Consider the following 25,732-nt stretch of genomic DNA (forward strand, 5'->3'; position numbering starts at 1 on the left):
AATAACCTGTTATGAAAATACTTTCTTTCCAATCTGTGACAAGGCTTTCATAGTTGTTGGCAGCCTGAATATACATCTGCAGAGTGATATATAACATCTACTGTCAACAGTTTGTCTTACATTATCACTTTGCACTGTATGTGAGGCATGTTGTCCTGCACCATGTGTGTCAGTACGGTATGTATGTTAGTTGCCGATGTCTCTGCACCGCTGCCAAGACACAAACTCCTGGACATTCACTGCACTTGGTGAATAAAGTCAGTCTGACATAAAGACTTCTGCTGTTAGTCCCATTTTAGGAGTGAGAGACAGCAGGACGGGACTGAAAATCTTCTTCCAGTCGCCTCCATTTGTTTACAGTGAAGTTCTACTTATAACTGCATCAAGTTTGACCTGTCTGCACCACGAGACTCACTGGTGATATACTGATATCTGATATTAAGATTTATTTTTAAGTATATGCACTTTACGTGCCCAGGCCAAATGGAATTATGGGACACGCCCATACATCACACTGCAGTATTGATGAGTTGTACACATCTTTTCTGAGCGAAATACTTATACTATGTGTCAATATGTGTTTAAGTAAATTTCTATTTACGCATTTGTACGCATGTAGTCATTTTTCAAAGTTTCCTAACTTTAACACTGAAAAAGTCAAGCTGCCATTACCTGACGGTTTTGGGTTGAAGTCCCTCCACTTTCTGTACAAACCAGCGTCATTACATTTTCAAAATCACACAACGAAATAGTGTTGTATTTATATTTCAATTGATGGCTTGTTTGCCTTCTCTTAGACTCCTGTAATCCATTAGCCTTTCTAATGTTCACAATCAAACAAAGTCAAATATAACAATATGAGAATTACTCAATTTCAAAGAGTCATACATTTTTATTGTTTCCTTTTTCTTAGTCCTTGTTCATCATATTCATTATTATGCTGCAGGTGACACCCCAGTTTCCCTTCAGCGATTAATATAGAGTCTGTTTGTCTAAATATAAAGACACAGATGGATATTTCTCACTTTTGATTTTCAATTTTCAACTTTCCTGTGGAGGTGAACAGCCAAAGGAAACGTTGCTCTCAAACTATCTGGTGTCCTGCAGCAGTAAAGTTACAGTTTGAGGCTAAAGTCACTAAGCTGTCGAGCCTTTTCGTCTCATCTTCACAAAGGGTGCTAATAAATCTCAGGGGAACTATAAAGAGCAGTTTGCATTTGGTTCGGCATAAATCAAAGTGGAACCATGGAGGAAGCAGCCTAACAGTAGCCATACATGATCCCTCCTAATAAAAAAACCCCAGAAGTCGGTCAGTGGTGCTGGTCTTGATTATGCGGCCCTCTCTCACATTCCTGGCAGTATTACCTCGCAGGCCAATAACACAGGCCCCATTGAGCCCCATTACACCAACAACAAGATCATTGAGGAAGTGTCGCACAGGCTGGTCACGCACTTTCCACCGAGCCGGAGCAACACAGCCGCCAAATCTGATTAGTCTCAGCCATGCCATAAATTAAGCGGGCAAATAGCAAAAATAATCCAGTGATCCACTTTTCACTTCAGCAATGAAATTTGTGGCTATCTATCAAGCAACAGGATTCGGCCATGTAAGGGTTTTTAGAGCAATTTGGAGAAGCAGTTTGGAGAATATTAAAAAAACAAAGCGCAGTTTTCTGAATGCAAGTCTAAACTGGGTGAAGAATGAGGCTCAACTGAAGCGCTATCAAAAGCCTTGGAGCTGCAGGAGGGGAAACAGTCTGAGTCCAAACCGCTGGACTGGACTTCTGCTGCGAGGCCGACCGGTCTTTACTACAGTCTGCTCAGTAGTAGGGTTGTCACGATACTAGAACTTCTAACTTCGATGCAATACCCAGGAAAATATCGATATGCGATACCATTTTTGATACCACGGGGGGAAAAAATGAATTTTCAGTCTTTTTTAAAAAAAAATATTGTTTCCATGTTAAAATAAATTTTAACATGAAAACAATATTTTAAAGTTGTCTGAGATCAAACACCACAATTTTTGATTGACAGGTGTCGATCGCCGTCATGATTTGCTCTTTTTTATTGAGGGGAGTGAGCTCATACTGCACAAGCATGTGAAACATCATATTGCCTCCTGGCATCTGCAGCATAGACTGTAAGTTAAGCAAAAAACACAAACACAGAGACCCAAACTAGTCCCTTAATATCCGACAACGCAGGGGGAAATCCCGGTGCAAACGAGACAGATGGACGGACAGACAGACGCACGCTTCTCCATAACGTAGGCCCGATAAAACTCATTCAAAACTTTGCACTTACACAGCAGATTACCCTGCTCTAGTCATCAGCCTATCAGAACACTTTTAGCTTGTTGAAGCAACAGATACCCACCAATGATAGGGAAAAATCAGCAGGGCTAGAGTTAGAGGATTATTGTTGACAGAATGATTTTAATCTGACATTTCAACGTCCGGTCGAGCCTTCTGACCGGGCCCGGACAATGCATCTGAAAACCGGACAGTCCGGTCGAAAACCGGGCATCTGGCAAACCTACTTGATAACATTAGCTAGCTCTGTAGCTAACGTTTGGTTTGCTAGCTAAACTAAAACGGATGATGTGCAGGGTACGTTAACGTTTATGATAAATGTTTAATTCTTCAGTGATGTTGAAACGGGAGCTTTCGCTAACCTCTTGAAATTCTTTATATAGACTGGCGTGTCGGTCCTTAAGGTGCTTCGCCAAGTTTGACGTGTTACCCTTCGTCGGCACCGCTCTGTAGCATCGTTTGCTGACTGAGGCAACAACCCAGCTGACTGCTACTAGTGAGAGGAGGGGCTGTGGGCAGCGGTGCAGGGTGTGTGTGTGTGTGTGTGTGTGGCTAGTGGATGCGGAGAAATAATATGTTTGATTTTTCATTAAGAGAAAGCACTGCAGGTATCGATACTGTTGCAAATGAGTATTGTATCCGTTTCAAATTTTTTAGTATCGATACTTATCGAAGTATCGATACTTTTGACAACCCTACTCAGTATGTTCAGGACATTTACATCACATTTTAGAAATGAGCAGGGCCGAGAATCTTTGCTAAGGAGCTGGAGAACCAGTTGAATCCACAGTGAAAAAGATCTTCCACACACACACACACACACACACACACACACACTATGATGAAAGGTTTGCAGACTGAAAGCTTGGCCTGAACAGCTTTATCTGGCACTTTGTGTATCTGACATGAGGACAATTACTTACATTTCATGCATTTAGCTGACCAATGTATCCAGAGCGACTTACAGTGAATCCAACAGTAGAATAAGCTTAAATTCCTGTATCATCGACATTACAAACAACCAATAATAATAATAAGCAGTACAGTGAAGCTGATAAGTGAGCCGATCAGAGATTCAGACTGCTGGCCCTCGACTGGCTCAGAGTCGATCAGACCAACTCCATTCAGCTGAATTTGAAAGATTGCAGCAACATGATGATTGATTGACTGAGTCTGAATTTCCTCCCACATCCTAACCAGTGACTCCATTCATTTACAACTGGATTTTCCTTATTAAGCCAACACTCTTATCTAAGGTGACCTACAATGACTGCAGCAGTAGAATAAGCTTCAACTCCTAGATAGTAGCCTTACAAGCAGCCAATAGTAAGGAATAGTGTTACTGATATATGAGATATATCCTTTCATTAAATATCAGATATCATCGTCTCTGATACAACCGAGGCTCCTCCTGACCACAGCTACATAAAAACAGTCTAGAAAATCGGCAACCAAATTATATTTTCTTTGCATTTTTATTAATTTAATTCTTCAGTTATGTTTTTTCTAAATGATTTCTTCATTTCAAGGCCTAATGGATCCCGGTTTCACCTGCCACAAAGAGCTGCTAACCCTAAAGGAATTTCATCAGTCTGGGTTTCAAGAAAGTTTTAGTGTCCCATGATGGTCTAAATGCTGTTTTTTCCACCCTGACAAGAAGAACATACTGGGGGAAACACTGAATACTTGCCATTTTTGGCAGTTTGGTAAAGTCAGATTTAATGATATTGAATATCTGCAGAGAATATCGGCACAGAATATCAGCTATTGGTGACTTAAATCCAAAAATATCTGTATCTGCCTTCAAAAACCCACGTGGGTCAAACCCTAGTAAGGGGTGCAATGGTCGCCTTGGACAAAAGTATTCCTGCGTCTGAAATAACCATGTATGATGGAGAAGTGCTAGATACAGAGACTTTTTTCATACAATTACATCTCATCTAACGAGGAGAGGATTCATCCCGTATTGATATTCAGGCCGGACGGTGTGTGTTCAGGTGGATTGTTTCCCAGCCTCCTCACAGCCGGATATTGGCCTGCCGGTGTTACCTGCTGCCTCGCAGGGAGACTGCTGGATCCGTGAAAGCAAACATTAATTACATGTGATGACAGCTCTGTGGAGTGACACAGGCTATTCTTAGGGAGGCGCCCTGTCTTATATCACTACTGAATTATCATAAAAGCACTCTGCACGCACTAACATACAGTCAGTTATTGTTATTACAGACCTATTCAACTCTGTTCTGGCTGTACAGGTATTTATACCTGTTCATGCCATTCCAACTTGTGTAAACCTTTTTTCTTTTGGTCCTTACAGTCCGATGTCTGTGCAACATAGCCTAGATCTGTATATATTTCTGTTTATCCTTTCACTTTCTTCCATAGCTTCCTATTGGTGCAATCAGTCAGGTTTTAACCATGTGTATAGAAAGAGACCTATTCCCAAATTTCTTGCTTTTATCTTTTTATAAACTACTTACATACTGCTTTACTGCCTCTAAAAGAGACCTATTTCCTAAATTTCTATTCTCAAATTTTCTTATATTCTACTTTTGTATAATTTTGTGTTGTTTTTATGTTTGATGCGACCTACGGGAGTGAACCACCCAGTCAAATTCCTTGTATGTGCAAACTAACTTGGCCAATAAAACCGATTGTGATTCAGATTAGCGAGGCGGCCTGCATGTTAACACACACTGGGTTCAATGAACTGCTATTGTCAGGCTGTAGACAGACGGTACAATAAAAAGTTCCTATGGATGGGGACGGGGTGGGGAAAGAGGGGGGGGGCATCTTCATTCAACGGCATGAACGCCCCAAACTGGATTAACTTGTTGGTTTATATGATGACGGGGGAGGTCATGTCATTGCATTGTAATCTTTCACAATCAAGCCTTTTGTCTGGAGAGAAGCGGAGCGGCCGACTGGAAATATCTTAGATAACAGCTCTAACCTACATGAGACATCCAGGAAAAAAAATAATTAATTTCTACGCAAAACATGTATGACATCTCCATGTGCCGGCACTTTGCATATAAAAAGGTTGGCAGCTACGTGTGTTCCTGCAGGCTGTGTATCTTTCTGTGTAGATCCGCCAAGTTCTCCTTGCCAAGTGCCTCCGATTTCATTAGCCTGTGATTACTTGGGCAGGCAGCCAGCGCTCGACGCCACAAATATGAAACACAAATAAGCCGGGTTTGACGGACACGCCGGCGTGTTGCTGGTATCCAGGCAGACACGTACCAGGATAGACCAGGATCTCTGGCACTGAGCTCAGGCCAATGTCAGCCGTCCCTGACAACATGCAGGCCACAGCCATGTTACTGGGCCTGGGACCGGCACGGCACGTCCCGGCCTCGGATCCTCGCCCGGGCTTCTTTCTGCCTGCGTCACCCTCAGCCTGCTGGGATTCCCCCGTGGCTCCGGCCCAAGGAGTGAAGTAACTTGTGATTTTTTTTCTCCCCTGCCTGTTTTTTTGGCAGGAGAATCACAGTAAAAGCCCCACGTGCCAGACAGGCTCTTAAGAAATGTGGATTTTGGCAAAAGAACAGCTGAAAGCGGGCCAACCCATGCTGCTTCCCCCTCTTTAATGGCAGGGAGGCTTGCGGGGAGCAGACAGACACGCAGTCACTGTAATGCAATTTATGCTGACGATGTAAGGTGGGTTGTTACTGCATTGCTCAGCAAAAAAAAAAAAGGGGAAAAAGAAAAAAAAAGATGGGAAACGTTGAAGTGACATGCAGCAGGCTGGGTGCCAAAACCCTGGAGAGGAATTTGAACGTAGAGAAGACATGAAAAAAAAAACAGCCCTTAACAACCTGCAGAGGATTATTCTTTGAAAATAAGAAAACAAACATGCGTCAAACCTGTTTGTCTTGCCTGTGTGTGTCCACCTGTCATTCATTCACAGCCGGTAACCAGTTTAGTGGGCAACTGTCTGTGACTGCTGCTCGTTGAGCCGTGCTGCTGCCGGGCAAACTGAGCAGGCTGATTTAAATGTTACACTCGCTGCTTCCAAATGTTCTTCAAATACCCTCGGGCCCAGATCAGGCGTGTGTGATGACAGGAAGCTGTGTGGATTTCACCGTGTGTGTGGACTGGCCGCTTGTAAACGGTTTTAATAACAAGACGGCCCGTCTCGTTTCGGCGGCGCGAGGGGAAGCTCCGTTCAGAGAACAAACCAAAACACGCTGCTGAAGTGTGAATCCACAAACTTCGACAATCAGCAAACTGAACAACAGGCTCAGTGTGTGAGCGTGTGCGTCTCTTTGACATTACAACATCAACAAGTCGCATGCCGGCTATTCTGGCCACAGCAGCATGCTGTGGCCAGAATAGCCGAAGAGCCAGAAGAGCAACAAGACCAAACTTAAAAAAAAAAAAAAAAACATACACAGAGTGCACAGAGAAGTCAAGACAGGATGTACCTGGTCCTCCGTCTGTCTGAACCTGCTCAGTTTGATATCGCTCAAACCAAACGCTTCATTAAACTGGCGGGCGGACGGAGCGGTTTCCGCGCCAAGAGGAAGAAGACAAAAAAAACAGAAAACTCAGACGTCAAAATGACACGACAAATTCCACTACACACCAAAGCTATGAAAAGACAGTCGGTGGCTGCAGGCCAAGCAGCAGGATCTGCGTTTCAACCGGGGATAGACTGATATCTGAGGCTGATACTGGGCTTTTATTAAATATCAGATATCAGCCAGTCATGTCGTCCAGCTCTGATATGATGGAGGTTCGTCCTGACCACAGATACAGAAAAACAGACTGGAAAACCTGACATGACACTTGATTTATTCATTTAATTCTTCAGTTATGTTTTCTGTCAATGAATTCATTTAAATTCAGTAATGTCTCCCAGAGTTTCTCTACCATTGAACAGGTGTGGTGGGTCTCTCTGCCTTAAAGAGCTGCTGACACTAAAAGAATTTCATCAGTCTGGGTTTCAGTGGAGAGTTTTAGTGTCCCACGATGGTCTGAACGCTGTTTCAGAAGCTTTTCCACCCTGATGAGAAGAAAACTACTGAAATGACTTCAGTCTGAAAATATCCAGATCAGTATCGGCCTTCATAAACCCCATACTGGTCGAACCCTAGTTTCAACATCTGTTAATGGTAAATGACAGAAAGTGTTTCTCCGGAGACAAAACACAGACGTCGATTCTTCAAATCCAAAGCAACAGCAGCGATCCCCAACATGTAAACTGGGTTTTATAACAAGGCGTGTTATTCATTAGACCGGCCTTCATTATGCAAAGGCATGGGGAGGCCTTTTAAGACCTGAACTTGATCGCCTACCATACGTTTCTAATCCACAATGGGCCAATCACAACCTAAATCCACCCCCACCCCCCTACACCCCCCACCCCCACCCCCCCACCCCACCCCCCTCGCTGCAGCAGCATTTCTCTCCATCTGAAACACAGTGCTGGTCAGAGGATACCATATGCCACACTGGGCCAAACAGATTAGCGTAGCAATTTCTAGTCAAGCTACTAAGGTGATTGGAGTGTGTGTGTGTGTGTGTGTGTGTGTGTGTGTGTGTGTGGGGGGGGGTTACGATAAGGGGCTGGAAATCTCTCTTAAGTATTTCAATGCTTGATAATCACATTGGGCAGCCGCAGGTGGCAAGATGAACATTCAACCATCTCAACTTCATCGTCATTTTCTTTTCTTTCACCTTGTCAAGTTAAACAACCAAACTTAAGTGAAATTATGTGCACTTTTACCTGTAATACACCCTAAGAAACTAACTTTCCTGTGTGTCAGTAAACCCCACAACAGATTTACAAGCCAGCTAGATGTGAAAACAGAGCAGAACCAGGAAATGATGGCTGGTAACTAATCAGCGACAGCCAAAACTCACCAGCATTTGGCCGGTGGCTGGTGTTAATTCCCCACCCGGTGTGAAACAACAGTGTGAAAATCCGCTTTTCAAATTCTTTTCCCATAAAAAAAATCTGAGAGTAAATCTTTCAAACGACAGAACGGAGCAGACTCTCTCAAGCGTTCTGCTTCATGTTCTCGTCCTTCAGGTTTTCCACTTCTCGTCTTCAGGTTTCAACATCTTACCAGCCGCTGTGCTGAGAAAGGAACATTTCCTCATCGATTTGTGATGTTACACTGAACTGAGGCTCCGCCCCCGCATGATGTTAACATGACAAAGATGTTTCATAACTGTGTTTCTGTCACCTGGACAATATAGAATGATCCATAAGTTATATATATAACTAGGGAGTGACTGATATGGGTATTTGAAGGCCCTGAGTATTTTCCCATGAGTATTTTCTTCTCATCCGGGTGGAAAAGCCTCTGAAGCAGCATTCAGAGCATCATGGGACACTAAAACTCTCCACTGAAACCAGACTGATGAAATCCTTTTAGTGTCACCACACCTATTCAATGGTAGAGAAACTCTGGGATACAATACTGCCTTTAAATGAAGAATTCATTTACAGAAAACATAACTGAAGAATTAAATGAATAAATCAAAAGTCATGTCAGGTTTTCCAGTCTGTTTTTTCTGTATCTGTGAGCCAGGAGGAACCTCCATCATATCAGAGGTGGACAACATGACTGATATCTGATATTCAATGAAAAACCAATATCATCCCAATGCATCAGCCTAACCCTGGCTGTATATAACATATATATGCACTTCAGTTACTAACCACAAATTCCTACACATTCACTGTACTTTGCAAATAAAGGGATTCTGACTCCGGCGTAGGAGGATTTGCTGCTGGGTACGAAATGCAAAAGCTTTAAAACCAAACTGGCTTCCTGTGCCTCAGACCCCCCCCCCCCCCCCCTCTCTCTCACCCCACCCATCCTCACCCACCCCCACCCCCACCCTCCCGCCCGCCAGCCCAGGGTGACAAACTAACACCGACCAGCAGACAAATGCCGGGCCGGTTTTGGTTGCGGCTGTCAGGTTTGTCAGCTTCTACCAGGTAAACAACCAGACTCTCTTCTGTTCGGAAAACGCAATCTGTCTCGTAAAAGAAACATAGAAGAAGAAGAAGAAGAAGAAGTTGCGTTCACTGCCCAGGTTGAGTCTGGTGAAATCATGCCGGGGCCAGAGACACACAGTGGACTCACATAGGTTTCTCATAGGTTTCACTTCAGGCCAGTCTCGGTCTCCTGAACAACTTTTCTGACATCTTGGTTGCGTGTCTATCTATCTTGACTGACTTGTCTTGGACCTTCAACCTTTTCCTGCCTACCTACAGATTTTCAAAATGTTTCGTTTATTTTCTCCCTCACCACTACAAGCAAGTTAAAGGGATTTTAACTTGTGTAGCATGTAATGCTCCTCAAACTTGTATGCATTGATCAGTTGGGTGTTGAAGGGTTTAGTCCAGAGCTCCAGCAGATAGATCTACGTCTCTGTTCACCCTTAAGAAACTGATTAAGTATTATTTTTTACATTTGGAAAGACATGTACGCTGTTTATTGCCTGTTTTGGTCTTGACTAACTCAGTTTGCTCTGGTCTCAACCCTCTTTAGACCTGGTTTTGACTACAGCCCTGCCAAACCTTCCCTGTGACACAGTATTACGTAGCATTACCACAGAATTATTAGTGTGCATAGCAGAAAGGCATAAAAAAGCCAAAGATGACATCTGGCAGTTGCAAATTTCATTTCCCTTTCATTCCTAAAGCCATCTTCAGTTCTCAGATGTTTCTTCACTTTGTCCTTCACTTTGACAAAAAAAAAGGCCTGTTTCTAGACACTGTCAACAAATATGTGCTAACTTTATATCTTAAGTATAGAGCAGTATATATATATAGGATGTAGCCTAATGCAGAATCATGTATGTTTAATGGCGTTGTAACGGCTCTAACACAGAAATGGTGGACTCAAATTGTAAAAGACGAGTTGCCACCATGAGGGAAATCACCAGGCATACATTATGTCATTTAAAATTAATCTCACCGCAATTAATCTGCATTTTTACCCACAAATATCCACTGTAAGATTTCGACTGTAGCAGCTGACACACCAACTGAAATTATCCAATACTGGTCACTAAAGCAACACCATAAACAGCCAAAGACACCGAATATCAGTGTAGTAAATATCTGTAATTACCTATTTCAATTGATAGTTATGGTGTCAGTGTGATGGTGTTTGGGTGAAACTAGCAAACCGAGCTGGGTTAGAATACGTAACCGTCACCACAGTTTAGCTAACCCTCTTGTATCTGAACGCAAACATGAAAATTGCTAGCTTCTGCTCGTTTATTTTCTAATCTGTCTGTTTGAAATCAGGCCAAACCGCAGAGAAACCCTTGCCAAAAATAAAACAGCAACTCTAAATGAGATTATATAACAAATACATTACATTAAACGGTGTTAAAGTAGATTAAACGGACGCATGGCAGTGACTAAGTCTATCAGCTACCTATAAACTATTGATAAGGCGATTTGATAACGTCGTATGTATCGATAAATATGTCCGACAAGTGAAGAGTAAGACAGAAACAGATGGCAACGATGGAAACGGAGAGGATTTGTAAAGTTAAACGTACTATAAGACATAGGAAACACGAAAAAAAGAGAAAAAATAAACTTACCAAATCGTCTTCCGTTTTGTTTTTACACTCTTGGGAACCGGAAGAAACATTCCTGGTTTCTCCGTTTGGTTTGAATCCAGTCCAAAACAAAAAAAAACATAAAGAAGAAGAAGAGGTTTGTGTTGCGTTTATCAGCCAGGAATAATAAAGTGGTTTCATGTGATTTTATAAATATCCACGCATTCGGCTTTTGCATGTAATTGGGTTTCGGAGTCACGTCTTGGTTCAGAGAGCGGAGCTTACATTGTACGAGGCGTGGAGTCTCTCCAGCCTGAACAGTCAAATCATTGGTTGACAAACAGCAATCAGATGCAAATTCCTAACCTCTGAATCAGCAGGGACAGCCCCCCATACACACACCCCGACACAGGGGCTGTCGGACAATGTCGTTATGTGAAGCACTGAGGAGGGGGGAGGGGGGGGGGGGTAAATATAAAGGTGGACATGTGTGAGAAAGACAGTCAAAACCTCATTTATAACTCAAAACACACCTGGCATGTCCTCTCCCTGCAGTTTCTTCACACTTGACCCCTAAAACTGACCGCTGTGTGTTCGTTTTGTTCCCCTGGTGACACTTTGCGGACGGTCCCTTGATGGAGAGCCCCTGTATTGTACAGCAGCAGGGAGGCTGGATGGGAGAATTAATGCTGTGTGTTTGCTGTAAAACTACATAAAACATGCTGTGTGGATGGTTTGGGTGAAGAAGCTAACTTTCTGAAAATATAAAGGTGTGTAAAGTGAGTTTAGCTGCTGGGGTAAATCCCACCTAAACTACACTTTGACACCTTTTTTTAGGTTGAAAATGTATCTTGACAATGTAAATTTATAGTATCATATAAGTAGCAGTAAACTGAGCGTTGTGTAGGCATTTTGTTCCAGTGTTGAGACTTTGGAGACTTGTATTGTACAGCAGGGAGGCTGTTTGGTGTAAAACTGCATAAAATAAGCTGTATGGATGGTTTGGGTGGGAAAAATGAACTATTATGAAGCTCTACATCTTACATTCTGAAAATGAAAAGTGAATAAGTTCATAAAATGCTTCACGGAAGCTAACTTTCTGAAACTAAAAATGTAAAGGTGTGTAAAGTGAGTTTAGGCGGATTCAATCCCACCTAAACTACAGTTTGCCACGTTTGTAAAGTAGCAGTAGACTGAGCATTATGTAGACATTTTGTTCCAGTGTTGAGATTTTGAAAACTTGTATTAGGGATGGGACGATATGTCGAAATTCAATATATCGCAATACAAAAATGTGACATTACGTATTGTGGGGCAGAAAAATGAATCATGATATTAGCTCCATGTTATTCTGCTGTATTAATCACAAATGAGACGCTTGACCATCACAGTTTCACAAGCTCTCCATCCCAATTATATTATTTGAACTTTGTAATGACATTTTTACATTGTTGTTTCCATTCTAGCGAGCCAATGCCATCGCTAGAAAGATTTATGTCTCAGAAATAAACATAATTCTGCACAGTCAGACTTTGTTGTCATTGAACTTTTATTTATTAGGCTACATCATATCGTGGTCGTATTGAATCGTGAACCTCACATCACGTATCGAATGTATCGTGAGATAAGCAGATCATCTCATCCCTGCCTGGTATTGTACAGCATGGAGGCTGTTTGGTGTAAAACTGAATAAAACATACCATATAGACGATTTAGGTGGTAGAAGCTAACTGTTATGGAGCTTTACATCGTATATTCTGAAAATAAAAAGTGGATAAAGTCATAAAATAAGCTGAGTGAATGCGTTGGGTGAAAAAACGAACCTATATGGAGGTTTAACGCTACAGTTTCTGAAAATAAGATTGTGGGTAAAGTGGGTTTAGGTGGGATTTAGTGGAGGGAAAACCCACTGAAACTCACTACCCACAGTTTTCTGTTTTCAGAACAGTTTAACAGCTTTTCTTCCTGTGTTGAAGGTTTTGGCAACGGCCCTTTGTCAGTCCTTGTTTCAAAACCTCAGATTATATATTTCAGATGTAAACTGGACCATTCATGTATAACTGTTTTGTAAAATTGCTGTACTTTATGAATCCAGGGCAGGAAATAAACCTTTCTGTCAGAGTGATTGACGGCTTCCAAAAGTCACCAGCCACTTCATGTATTTCCACATATGATTTTAATATTAGAAAAGCATCAGTGAGTGACGATTGGCTGGCAGCTGGTGGAGTCTCTCAGCTGTTTACTAAAATAAAGATCTCCAGATATTTAAAAAAGAAAAAAGATCCTCCCTCCTTGTCATCAGGTGTTGCCTAAAGCAGTGACTCTCAAACTTTCTCATATCAAGGACCCGAATTTAGTCCACATTAGGGCCATGGACCCCCATTTTGTCTCTCGGACCCAAATCTGACCTAAATTTTTGTATTGCTAGATATGATTTTGTCCAGAATCCCATGACTGTATTGCAGGTAGAGAGATAACAGAGAAACTATGATCAGAACAGTCATTCTTCTACATTCTCTAATTGTGTTTACTTCTTGGAAATGAAATAACGGTGAAATTTAACAATTCATCAATTTGCTGGGGACCCTCTGGAGCCCCCTCAAGGACCCCTGGTGGTCCCCGGACCCCACGTTGAGAACCACTGGCCTAAAGTATTTCTAGTATAAGACTTCATACTCTTATATAACTTCTATGGTCCAATGGAAAACTGTTACTAGAGTGTATTTCTTCCAGTATATTTCTACTTTTATTTCAGTACTGATTAGGGCTCGAGCCATATGGGGTTTTTCAAGACCAATACTAATATTTTTGGATTGAGGCTGCTGATAGCCGATATTTTGTGCCAATATTTTGTGCTGTATATTTAAATTTGACCCTCTTCACTCAAAAAATGACCAAAAATTCCAAGTATTAAGTGTTTCCCCCTTAAATTGTTCTTCCTGTCAGGGTGGAAAAGCCTCTGAAACAGCGTTTACACCATATGACACTAAAACTCTCCATTAGAAGCAGCTAATGGAACAGTTTTAGGTGGACGAGCAGCTCCTGGAGGCAGGGAGAGGCTGCTTTCAGGTTCAGGTTTTACAGACAGACAGCCTGAAGCTGCTGAGTCAGATCAGAAGCTCGGCTCCGTCCCACCGACTGGCCCACATCCCTTTTTACTGAGAGACAGATATCGGCACAGTGATATATATATCGGTCTAAACCTGGTGCTGATTCACTTTTCCCACCAGAGCATAAAGACAACATCTACACACCTGGATCCAGTCATGAAGAAGCAGGAAGTGAAACGCATCGTTCGCTCCTAAACTTTTCATCTCATGTCAGATAAAGGAACAGCGGGTTTTCCTGCACTTGTCAGCACCCTGAAAAAAACATTTTTCAGTAGTAGAGGAGTTTATCAACTTTTCAGTGTATCATGATGAACTCATGTTGGGAAATCACTGAATGATCAAGTTGACTGTGATTTTGAGAAGCAGGAGAAGAAAAAGATGTTACAGGAGAAGAAGAAGAAGAAGAAGAAGAAGATGTTACAGGAGAAGAAGAAGAAGAAGAAGAAGAAGAAGAAGAAGAAGAAGAAGATGTTACAGGAGAAGAAGAAGAAGAAGATGTTACAGGAGAAGAAGAAGAAGAAGAAGAAGAAGAAGAAGAAGAAGAAGAAGAAGAAGATGTTACAGGAGAAGAAGAAGAAGAAGAAGATGTTACAGGAGAAGAAGAAGTTACTTTGAATATTTTATTTGTAGTTAAACTTTAAAAGCTGCTCTCTAAGCCCAGACATCATAAGAGTGTTTCTGTAAATGTTTATCATAGCTGGTTTTGGACAAGTCAAATAAAAAATTGTTACACAAAAGTCTATTAAACAAACTAATTCTGTCCTTTTTAAATGTTCTTGATAAGTGTATGTGTTGACATCTTCATAAATGACAGGTTTTGTGAATCTGATATCAAAATGGTTCATATATAAAATGATCATGTTTGCATATTCTCCACCTGTATAAAGTCTGATCCTTAAGCTCACTAACAGACTGTATCTTTCTGTGTGAGAGCGCCACCTAGTGGAGAAAAATACAAACCAGAATATTCCTGTTCCATTGAAAGTACTGCTGTTTTTCCAAAATATGATTCTACATGAAAACACTGTTATGCAATACTGAGATGATATTTTTATTTGAGCAGATTAGAAGTGCCAGGTCAAACTGCTGGCTCTGATCTGAAGCTAATGACTGACAAGCGGCAATTTTTCCAACACACACTTCCAGTTTTGTAAATTTGCTTCTGGATGATGCAACTGAATAATATGAAGAACCTCTATTTCAAAATGCTTCAAGTCAAAAATCATTACCTAAAGTTCATCATTCAGTATCTTTAAAATACAGAGGATCCAGTCTGTATTAGTGTTAACATTTTGCCAACTAAGAACATAAGTTGCCTATTATACTTCCATAAATACCATCATTTTGTTTTAATTTTGTGCTGTCAGTCATTTTGTAGGAGTATCTGACGCTGTTTCTACTTTCAGGGATCTAAGTTTAGACCAGAACTCTTTAATCTGGGTTTGGTCTGAGCAGTAAACACATGTTTCAGCCTGTAATGATGTAGGTGAGTCTGACCGCAGCCTGGCTCGGTGAAGCGTTGTGTGTCTGGTGAGGTGAAGTCATGAAAAGGGGAAGAGCTGCAGTGAAATGTCTGCTCAAAGGAACATTTCAGTGTTTTCTTCAAAGCATCCGGTTGCGTCTTATTTTCAGGAACCGCTGCATGAACGGGTTTCCCAACTGAGTTCTGTCAGCAGGTTTGACTCTAATTACAAAGTCTGTCATGAATAATAAGCTGCTTGTTATCAGCGGTCTGACGAGTTTCCTGTTTACATAATGACATGTTTTCTAGACTTTAATTTCTTGAGTGGATTTGAAGGTTTGATGTGACTTTCCGCTCGGCCCGCATCACTTTATATCTCAGGATGTTTCTTCAAGTCAACAAATATAATATGCAAAAGAGCAGCTGGTTCACAGTTTCAGAAAATGAGCAGTCATGAATATAGTGAATACAGGGCCAAACAACAAGAGTTTCCAGACTTTTTGTGAAATTCCTAAACTTATCTAAATCTGGAAATTACTTCTTCCACACATTTCCACACTTAAGACGATTGTAGAGTAAAGTATTTCTAGTATAAGACTTCATACTCTAATATAACTTCTAAGTTCCAATGGAAAACTGTTACTAGAGTGTATTTCTTCCAGTATATTTCTACTTTTATTTCAGTACTGATTAGGGTTCGAGCCATATGAGGTTTTTGAAGACCAATACCAATATTTTTGAGTTGAGGCTGCTGATAGCCGATATTTTGTGCCAATATTTTATGATGTATATTTAAATTTGACCCTCTTCACTCAAAAAAATGACCAAAAATTCCAAGTATTCAGCGTTTCCCCCTTAAATTGTTCTTCCTGTCAGGGTGGAAAAGCCTCTGAAACAGCGTTTGCACCATGTGACACTAAAACTCTCCATTAGAAGCAGCTAATGGAACAGTTTTAGGTGGAGAGGCTGCTTTCAGGTTCAGGTTTTACAGACCGGCAGCCTGAAGCTGCTGAGTCAGACCAGAAGCTCGGCTCCGTCTCACCGACTGGCCCACATCCTTTTTTACTGAGACACCTAACCTGGAACCTGGTGCTTGTTCACTTTTCCCGACAGTGCATAAAGAATCAGAACTTCACAGCAGTGGGGTTTCCAGCAGCCTAAAAAGCTTTTGATTGTAGATTATGGTTTGACTTTGGTTTTGGAAGGCTGACACAAATACAGATATTTTGCACCAATACTGTCTCTGGAGAAACACTTTGTTATTTCCCATTTAAAGATGTTGAAACTGGGTTCGACTGATATGGGTTTTATGAAGGCAGATACTGATTCAGACGGAAGTCGCCGACAGCGAATGATTTGTGCCGATATTCAGTGTGTTTTAATTTGATGATGCCAAAAAATAACAAGTACTCAGTGTTTCCCCCCAGAGCTTTCTTCTCATCAGGGTGGAAAAGCCTCTGAAAACGGCATTCAATCCATCATGGGACACTAAAACTCTCCACTGAAACCAGACTGATGAAATCCTTTTAGTGTCAGCAGCTCTTTAAGGCAGAGTGACCCACCACACCTGTTCAATGGTAGAGAAACTCTGGGAGACATTACTGAATTTAAATGAAGTCTGTTTCTCTGTAGCTGTGGTCATTTATGTCCTGCATGAAGTGAAGTCAGTCAGTTTTATGAAAAGTCTCTGGACTGGTCGTTGAATTATGAAATAAAAAAAACATCAGTGAAGAGTTACACTTACATTTATTCAATTCATCTTTTCAGACACAGCTTTCAGCACTCTGAAGTACAGATTACACAATGAAATGCCTTGCAATGAGGAAAAATACCTCAAATCCTTTAATAGTTGCAGTGATAATTATAAATAAGTACTGGTGCACACACATCATTAAATACACAGGGACACAGCTAGCGTATAAAGCTTTCAGACTATTGCAGTTGGAGTTTTCCCATTAAAACGTTGGCACACATTTGATTTGAGCTTCATATTTACAGCACCACTAAACCCTAACAGGCAGTTAGAAAGGTGTAAAAAGTTGGCAGCACCCCGAGGCGCCGGGCTTGAAGTTCCTCTTCAAGAAAGCATAAATTGACACAGAAAATGACACCATGTGAAATCACAACATGACATTCAGAGTGGGAAGTCGAAAGCCTGAGAAATTGGATTTCCACACAACAAGCGCACAAACTTTGGTTGTTGACAAAATGCACCGGCAGCTCAAGTTTCAGTTTCATCGTACCGTCGTCGACAGTACAAAAACAAATCATGGAGGAACGATTTTAAATAACCTGGATATGCGTTTCCAAAAGCTAGTCAGTACAAATGTAGAAATATATGTACAGAAAAACGTAGAAACTCGTTGTATGCATTCATAAGGCATAAGTGCTTGTCCGGGGGTTGTTCATGTTGAAATTGAGATGAAAAGTGTCTGTGAGTCGAAGCACAGCAGCTTCTGCCATCAAAATGTCTACAATGTGGTTCACCTTTCTATCAATTCATCACATCTACCGTACATACAGTATAGGAACTGGGCAGGAGAAGCTGATTTGGTGGGAAAAAGAAGTTTTCAGAGTTGTATGGTGAGTGTAAACTGAGTGAACTTTGTGTTGGCTGCAACAAATCCATCATTCCATTGAAACAGTACAGGCTAACCAGCAGCTTTGAAAAGCTACAGTACATATTATCTTTGACTTGTCTGTTATCAGTATTGACCATCAGTGAAGTAACATTTAGTGCACCTGTGATGAGATGCAGAGATTATGAATACGTAAAAAAAAAAAGCTTTAGATCATGCAGAAATCCTACGTGAAGAGTTTGAGTTCTCTTCTGTACATGATAATGAGCAAAAGATGACGCTATTTTCAGAGTAGAAGCTAGTTTCACACCCGGGACAAAAGACTAAACATTTATTCTCTTTACCTAAACCGACGAGCGACGGCTCTGTGCTTTCAGAGACATTTGTACTATTCATGCTGCGTATATCTCACTACTTCGTCTCTTTACACGAAATCCTACAGGCGTTCCCTTCAGGTAGCGATGCCTTCAGGTTCCTTCAGACCGGTTCCTCTGGTTCTCACACCTTCTTATTCATCATCAGCACTACAGAGGAGACTCCGCTCAGTTTGGCCGAGGCAGAGCGGACATTACAGACTTTACAGAGCTGAAACACTTCCCCCCCGAGTCAAATTCCCGTTCATTTTTTCCACGGCGAATTTGATTATTATAATGATTTAACTGTGTAAGACTTACATGACGACTACACACGTTCCTGATGTCAACTTTGTTATTAAGAAATCCTGAGTTCATCGGGAAATACTGCACTACCCGTGAGCTTTAGCGAGTTCCCACCAATCGGAGACGTCGCTGTTACCATGGAAACCAGCGTGATGCGTGGTTGGTAGCCAGAACAGATTGACGTTAGCGTTAGTCGGCTAGTAAACTGTATCAGGGATCGGATCCGCTCCACCGTGGCTTTAACTGTCGGACATGATGAAACTCGTCACAAATCAGTAATCACTATTATTATATTATTGACTATCACTGTTAAAAATTAGAGAACGGGAATTGATGATGTCACTCGCATAAGCAGTTCATCCCTCTTAAAAAACGTCATGTACACAGTTTTGTACCGCTAACTTTTTTGGATTTTCCTATATATACTGTATATTTTTTTTCTGAATACATTGTTATGAGCTCATGAACAGCTGGTTGGTTCGGTTCAAAGGTTAAAACTCTTTATCTCGGTATTTTTTGAAAAGCCAGTGGAGAAAATGAACGGGAAATTTACTTCCAGAAGCACGGCCGGAGAAAAGGAAGCGGGGAGGTTTCAGCTCTGTTGGCGGACATTACAGACGTTATAGAGGTTACGTTACAGACCGGACACACCTATCTACACCTGGCAGAGCCTCAGAGGAGGGGGGGGGGGGTGGAGGGGTGGAGGCGGGGTCGCTCTCTCTCCTCTCAGCTCATCTGCTCCAGGTAGGCGGACAGCAGCGGACTGGGAGGCAGGAACTCCTCCTGTTTGTTCACCACTTCAGTCTGCCGGGCGCCGTTACAGTCGCTGCCTGAGGGACACACACACACACACACACACACACACACACACACACACACACACACTTAACTCCTCTCATTTATGATAATAACAATAAACTTTATTTGTATAGCACCTTTCAAAACGAAATACCAAACATAAAAGGAAAAATGTCTGAAAAGCCCTAGGTCTAAAAAAGCGGTTGTAAGAAGAGATTTAAAAGAAGATAGTGATCTGGCCCGATTTCCTCAGGCAGGTTATTCCACATGTGAATACATTTATGCAAACTGAAAAAGTGTCTTCTTTTTTGTTTTTTTCTCTCACTCAAGAACTTTATTCCCAAATGTGTGTTGTGTACAGGGGTTCGACCTATGTGAGTTTTTGAAGGCTGATACCAATACTGATATTTGTAGACTGAAGTCACTGATAGCAGATATTCAATATCTTCAAATGTGACCATTTTCATGCCAAAAAACTCAGTCTTCCGTGAGTATTTTCTTCTTGTCCGCTTGGAAAAGCCTCTGAAACAGCATTCAGAGCATCATGGGACACTAAAACTCTCCACTGAAACCCAGACTGATGAAATTCTTTGTGTCAGCAGCTCTTTAGGCAGGATGACGAATCAATTTACAAAAAAATAAAAGAAAATGAAAGGTGACATCTGTTTTTCAGTAGCTGTGGTCAGGAGGAACCTCCATCATACACATGGACAATATGAACCTGATATATAGACCAACTGATATATCTGGTATATAGTATGTACAGATGGATTTGTACTCACTGGCAGAGACGAGGTCCATGTACTGGCAGACAGCGTGGAGCAGCAGCCGCTCAAAACTGAGACACAAACAGAGACAAGACTCATTATCCTCTGTCCAGTCACACAAATCTTCTTCCTGATCCAAAATGATCAAGTAGCCTATTACTTTTGCTGCTGCCATGACCCACTTTTTTGCAGACCATAAATGTGGATTATTTTAGACTTTTTCAGACTTTTTAAAGGACGCTCTGTAAAATGTATGTACATGTACTGAAAGCTTGTACCTGCTGCCGAGGTTGGTGGTGTAAACTGAGTGAGGCTGAGCGTTGAAGAAGCTCAGCAGGTTTTCCTCAAGCACTTCCAGAGTTCCCTGTGGACCAACACACAACATTAATGAGACACAGCAGCAGTGGGTGGCAGGGGGACAGCGTCCTGGAACCAGAAGGACACAGGTTCGATCCCCACAGCGGCCAGGTGTAAACTAACATGGATGATTTTGGTGTCTATGCTCTCATCATCACTTAATTAATGGCCAAGTTGACCAAGGGGTCAATCTCCTAAAAACTTGGTGTCTTCCTTATGACCAACAACTACACAATAGAAATAAGTGTGAAAATTTTGACAATTTGACACTTGCATGACTGGGCTGATTTCACACACACACCAAGAAACCGCATCATTATTAAGACCTCACAAATTTAATTTAAGGGTTAAACTGCTATATTGTAATTGTATCCAAGATGTCTGTGTAGATTCATTTCAGTCCTCCAGGTAGTAACATGTCCAAACAAATAGAAACAAAATCCACTGGACATAAAATGAAGAGTTGAAGACGATTCAGCAGCAATAAGCAGAACTGATGAAACCTCTCAGCTGAGTGACGAAATGTCTTCAACTCTTCATGAAGTCCAGTGGAGTTTGTTTCTATTTTCCGTTACCAAAGACAATTTAATGCCTTGTGTTTAGATATAATTGAAGATATTTCCAGATTTTTCCAGACTTGCAGACGCCCTGTAAACGCCTTGAATGTTAATGTGATATGACGGTGAGATTAACTGATAATATCAGTGACATGGACGTTCAGCCTCGGAGCAGCGAGAGCAGATACTCACTATGGGGATTTGTTTCCGTTTCAGAGTCGCCCGCAGCCTCCGATCGATCCTCTGGAAGTAGTCTTGAGCAGTGAAGGCAGGATTTACTGTGGAAAGACGAACGACAGTCAACCGACAGTCGACCGACAGTCAACCGACTCAGCCCCGCCTTCAACACCAGGGAAGACGTTAGACATGTTGAGGCTGGACTCTCACCATTCCTCTGGTCTTTGAGGATGCGGAGGGAGTTCTTCTTCTTGGCTTCTTCCTCCAGCAGCGACAGCAGCTTCTCCTGCTCCTCTCCGGAGCGATTCATGAAGTCGTTCCACGGCTGCAGGAGGATGAGGAAGAGGAAGATCGCTCAGTTTCAAAACTCACACAGGTTTTATTGGTGCGGTTACAGATTTGACATCATGCCTGCATCAAAGGTGCAACACAAACTCTCAGATTTCTGTCTTCAGGAGAGTTTTACAGCATTACAGGAACTCATGTACCACAAAACTTATAATAAAGACTTTTTCTACAAAATGCAGTTTTCACAACACCAGAACACAGTTGTCTGGAACACGTTTCCCTTTGAGAAAAAAAAAGTTTGATCTTTTTTCTATTAACTGAGCAGCCCTGCACCTTAGTCGAGTGCAAGTCAATTACAGGACCAGGTTTAGTCGGGTTTGAGTCAAGACTGGGTCCAAAGGGGGTCGAGACCAAGACCAAAACAGGCAATAAACACCGTACATGTCTTTCCAAATGTAAAAATAATACTTAATCAGTTTCTTAAGGCTGAACAGAGATGTAGATCTATCTGCTGGAGCTCTGGACTAAAGCCTTCAACATCCAACTGATCAATGCATACAAGTGTGAGGAGCATCACAGACTATACACAGGTTGAAATCCCTTAAATAGTCTGTAGTGTTAGAGAGAAAATAAACGCAGGTGGACCAGGTGGACTCCAGACTGAGACTGAACTCCAGTACTAGATAACATCCAGGACAGCTGCGTGTCAGAGTGAGGCGTACCTCCACGTAGTTTCCGTTGGTGCAGGCCTCGGTGAAGATGGAGGGGATGGCCGGGTTGCTGCACACCTCCAGCTCATCTTTGGCGCACTCATCTCTCTCCAGGAGATTAGCAAGGAAGCGCGCTGAGTTTTAGTAAAGGAGGGAAGAGAGAGGGACAGGGTGTTAAAACAGGCTTGCAAAAATGAACCAGTGGATTTATTAATTCAAGGTCCTTTATTTCGTTATTAAAGCAATGTGAAGCCAAGAGGTTCTAAGAAGTAACAAGAATAACAAGAAGTCTGCAGTGAAGCTGAGCTGGGACGTTTCATTTCAGGGCATCAGACTGATAAAAATGGATCTATGGATTTGTGAATTCAAAATTCTCAGATGAGCTGAGCTGCACAATGATAACACATGGAAGCAAACTGATAAAATATGGTGATAAAATGCAATGATATAAAACACAGAACGAAAGAAAAGAGAAATAAAAGAGATTAAAAAAAAAGGAGGCAACCAAAAAAAGGCTCAGTTCAGACCGCAGGCCTTCATGTTCAAAAACTGCTGCTCATATGAGATTTTTTTGGATGACTCTTCATATCTATTCTAGGATGTGACCCAGATCTGATACTAATATGACCTGACAGAGAAGTGGAAAAGGCATGCAGAGTAGCAGTAACAACAGTTGTGACATTCATTTTTGAACCTGCACTTCTCTCGCTTGTTTCAACACATTTCAGTTATGGTATGAGCCTTCTAGTTTTGACTCAACTGAGGCGTCGAGTCAGCTATTTGTCTTTCTTTCCACTGTTGTGTCTCTTTGGCCTCCATGCTAACACCGACTCAGCCAAGCTGCTGTGGTGCTAAAATGATGACAGTTGTCTCAGGTGACTGACGAAAGATTCACTTATTGTAATGGCAACTCTGACAAATTCTGATATGGGCGTTCAAATACAAGTTTCATGCCTCAGGATCTGATTTTGTGGCACATATCCATGTGATCCAGATTCGAATTGGAAAAACTGCGACTCCATGCTGCTTTTTTCTGTTCACATCGATTAGAAAACATCAGATCTGAGTCACATGGGAGGGGAAATAATCAGAATTAGGACACTTTCTGCTGCAGTGTGAGCGGAGCCTGAATGAACACACACACAGCATCGGGGGGAAATGGTGAAACAAGAGTACGACCCAAGACTTCCAAAACATCTCACCTCAAAACGAAGAAAAGAAACCAAACAAATGTCAGGTTCTATGTGAAGCAGAGCTGTGTGTCTGCAGAACGTCTGACAGGTGGATTGAGACTCACTGTTCTCCTGCCGGCGGAGGCTCTTCTTGCCTTTGGCTCGGGGCGTGAGGTCGGAGTTGCGGATGGCTTGGTTGATGAAGAACTGCTTCTTCTTGGTGGGAGACACTCGCTTGGCGGGGGAGCTGGGGAGGGAGCTGCATTTACGCTCCTCTATCAGGCTGGGAAAACACAGAGCCACAGCTCACTTTAGCCTTGTTCAACACATGAATGAGTGAAGGAGAAATCCCCCTCAGATCCTCTTACACTGTTAAATATCATCTATCTGTGATGTTCAATACAATCCAGGAGTTATTTAGTGATGAAGTGTCGTGATTTACTTTTTTGGTAAACCCACTTCCCCTCAACTTGCCTTGTCTACTTCTACTTCAATTACTGATTTCCTACATTTCCCAGAATGCCTTTGTGTACGGCCGTGTAAGGGCGTATGATTGTATAAATAGCTTGAAAGTGTGATCATTCAGCTGTGGATTATACGTTCTGGCGGACAATGTGATACAGAGCACAGAGCAAGACAGCAAGAGTTCTTCCAGTTAAGCAAAAGTGAAAGCCACGCCCCAACTCAAACTCAAGCTATCTTGATGCTGCATTGCATTCTGGTCTATTTCCTGCTCCTATTAGTCTCTCTCCTCTTCTATGATGGATTTCTCCCTGTATGATTGTCGAACGTCGGTGCAAAATGCCCTCACTCTTTGATTCTTAGGGACTGACACCCAAACCTGACATTTACCACTGATGTTTCAGTGTTACAGTGTTTTAGGGTGTATGCACTGTATTCCTGTATGCTGTGTCTCTATGTAGGTTATCTCTGCAGTATTTCAAAAGGCACATGAGAGTGTAGTGAGGCTGCAGATGTGTCATCCCAGGAGGTTTATCTCCTCTGCAGAACTGGGTCAGTGGGTTTCAGATGGTTTCCTGCCTGACTGGCCAGCTCCCTCTGCTGAGGACATTTTTAGCCCTTTGCCCTGCAGGTTGGCAGCGTTACAGCAGGCTGGGCACAGCAGCATGCACCATGTAATCTGACTCTTGTTTAAGTTTGAACAAAATGACTTGACATAAACCTCAGCAAACCTGTACTGTGGTGACCATGGAGCATAGTATAGGTTTAACCTGCATTTTATAGTCTCACAAATATTGTATTTTCTCAATTCTGCAACTTCCCCCTAACCCTAGACAACAGAGCAATCAATTTAACGTTATAACCTGAATAAATAGGTCAACTGGAAATGCCAAACTAGACACCGTTTCTACACAGGCAAGACTAACCAGGCAATTCCCTGGTAGTAACACACATAGTAAAACACAGTTAATTCCCTGGCAGTAATACGTCAGCGCTACTAGACCAATACTACACACCCAGGCTGATTAGCAGGCTGGCTAGCTAACAGCTAAAAGGCTATGAAGGACAGAGGGCTAAACGCTGCGGCCAGCTTTAACCTTACCTTAACAAGTAACCAAATTAGCAACCAGATTCCAATTAATTAGCAAGCTAACTAGCTACCATTTAAGGTCAACTAATTCCAACCAAAACCTCGAGCCGTAAAACTAACGTTAGCTATTTTAATGGGTTGCTGGCTTACGCTAGCTGGCTACAGATTTGTTATTTTCACTCACATATTAAAATCCTGTTCTTCATTGTTGTCATTTGTCAGAACAACCATCTTACGAAGCGAAACAAACGGAAAGAGCCCACTTTTAGATCTTTACAAAACGTGTAAAAAAAATAAATACACTTGCAACGACAAACAAAAGTTAAAGCAAGATGTTTTGCAGATTCGATCTGAGCTAGCTAGCTCCCTGCTAGCTTGGCAGTGGGCTGAACCAAACAAACAAAAATAGCTACTGTCTCCTACATGGCACCAGAACGAGGCTCACAACCATAGACAGAGAGGGGAAGAAGCGAGAGCTATCACTCTGTCCCTATTTCCATGTGTCACAGTCGGACCAGAGTCCGCTCTCACTGAATTTGCTGCATTCACATGATATTGGATAAAGGCTTCTTGAAAAACCAAATATGGATTTGCTGCAGTGCTTGCCGCCTGTGTTGATACGATGTAAATGCAGTATGACTGGAGTGTGGTTTGTTTTTTACTTTTGAGTGATTCATCTTCTCAAGATACC

The 25,732-nt window shown here is 42.0% G+C and overlaps 2 protein-coding genes across 2 annotated transcripts in view; both read right to left on the reverse strand.

The window, feature by feature from the left end:
- Positions 1-11,132, reverse strand: part of arid3a (AT-rich interactive domain 3A) — a 49,487-nt gene extending 38,355 nt beyond the window's left edge. The window contains exon 1 of the mRNA XM_071917242.2: positions 10,896-11,132. The gene's annotated coding sequence lies outside the window, so the exon portion shown is untranslated. The remainder of the gene's footprint in view (positions 1-10,895) is intronic.
- An 8,065-nt stretch (positions 11,133-19,197) lies between these two features.
- On the reverse strand, positions 19,198-25,390 carry r3hdm4 (R3H domain containing 4). The gene is made up of 8 exons (XM_071917246.2): positions 25,226-25,390; positions 23,615-23,772; positions 22,330-22,451; positions 21,530-21,644; positions 21,335-21,420; positions 20,507-20,592; positions 20,244-20,299; positions 19,198-19,493 (listed from the first exon to the last, which is right to left on the reverse strand). Exons 1-8 carry the CDS (start codon positions 25,270-25,272, stop codon positions 19,390-19,392), a joined length of 774 nt encoding a protein of 257 aa, XP_071773347.2. The 5' UTR covers positions 25,273-25,390; the 3' UTR covers positions 19,198-19,389.
- Between the last annotated feature and the right edge of the window lie 342 nt (positions 25,391-25,732).

This window comes from Centroberyx gerrardi, chromosome 9 (assembly GCF_048128805.1).
Source record: "Centroberyx gerrardi isolate f3 chromosome 9, fCenGer3.hap1.cur.20231027, whole genome shotgun sequence".
In the NCBI taxonomy this organism is placed as follows: domain Eukaryota; kingdom Metazoa; phylum Chordata; class Actinopteri; order Beryciformes; family Berycidae; genus Centroberyx; species Centroberyx gerrardi.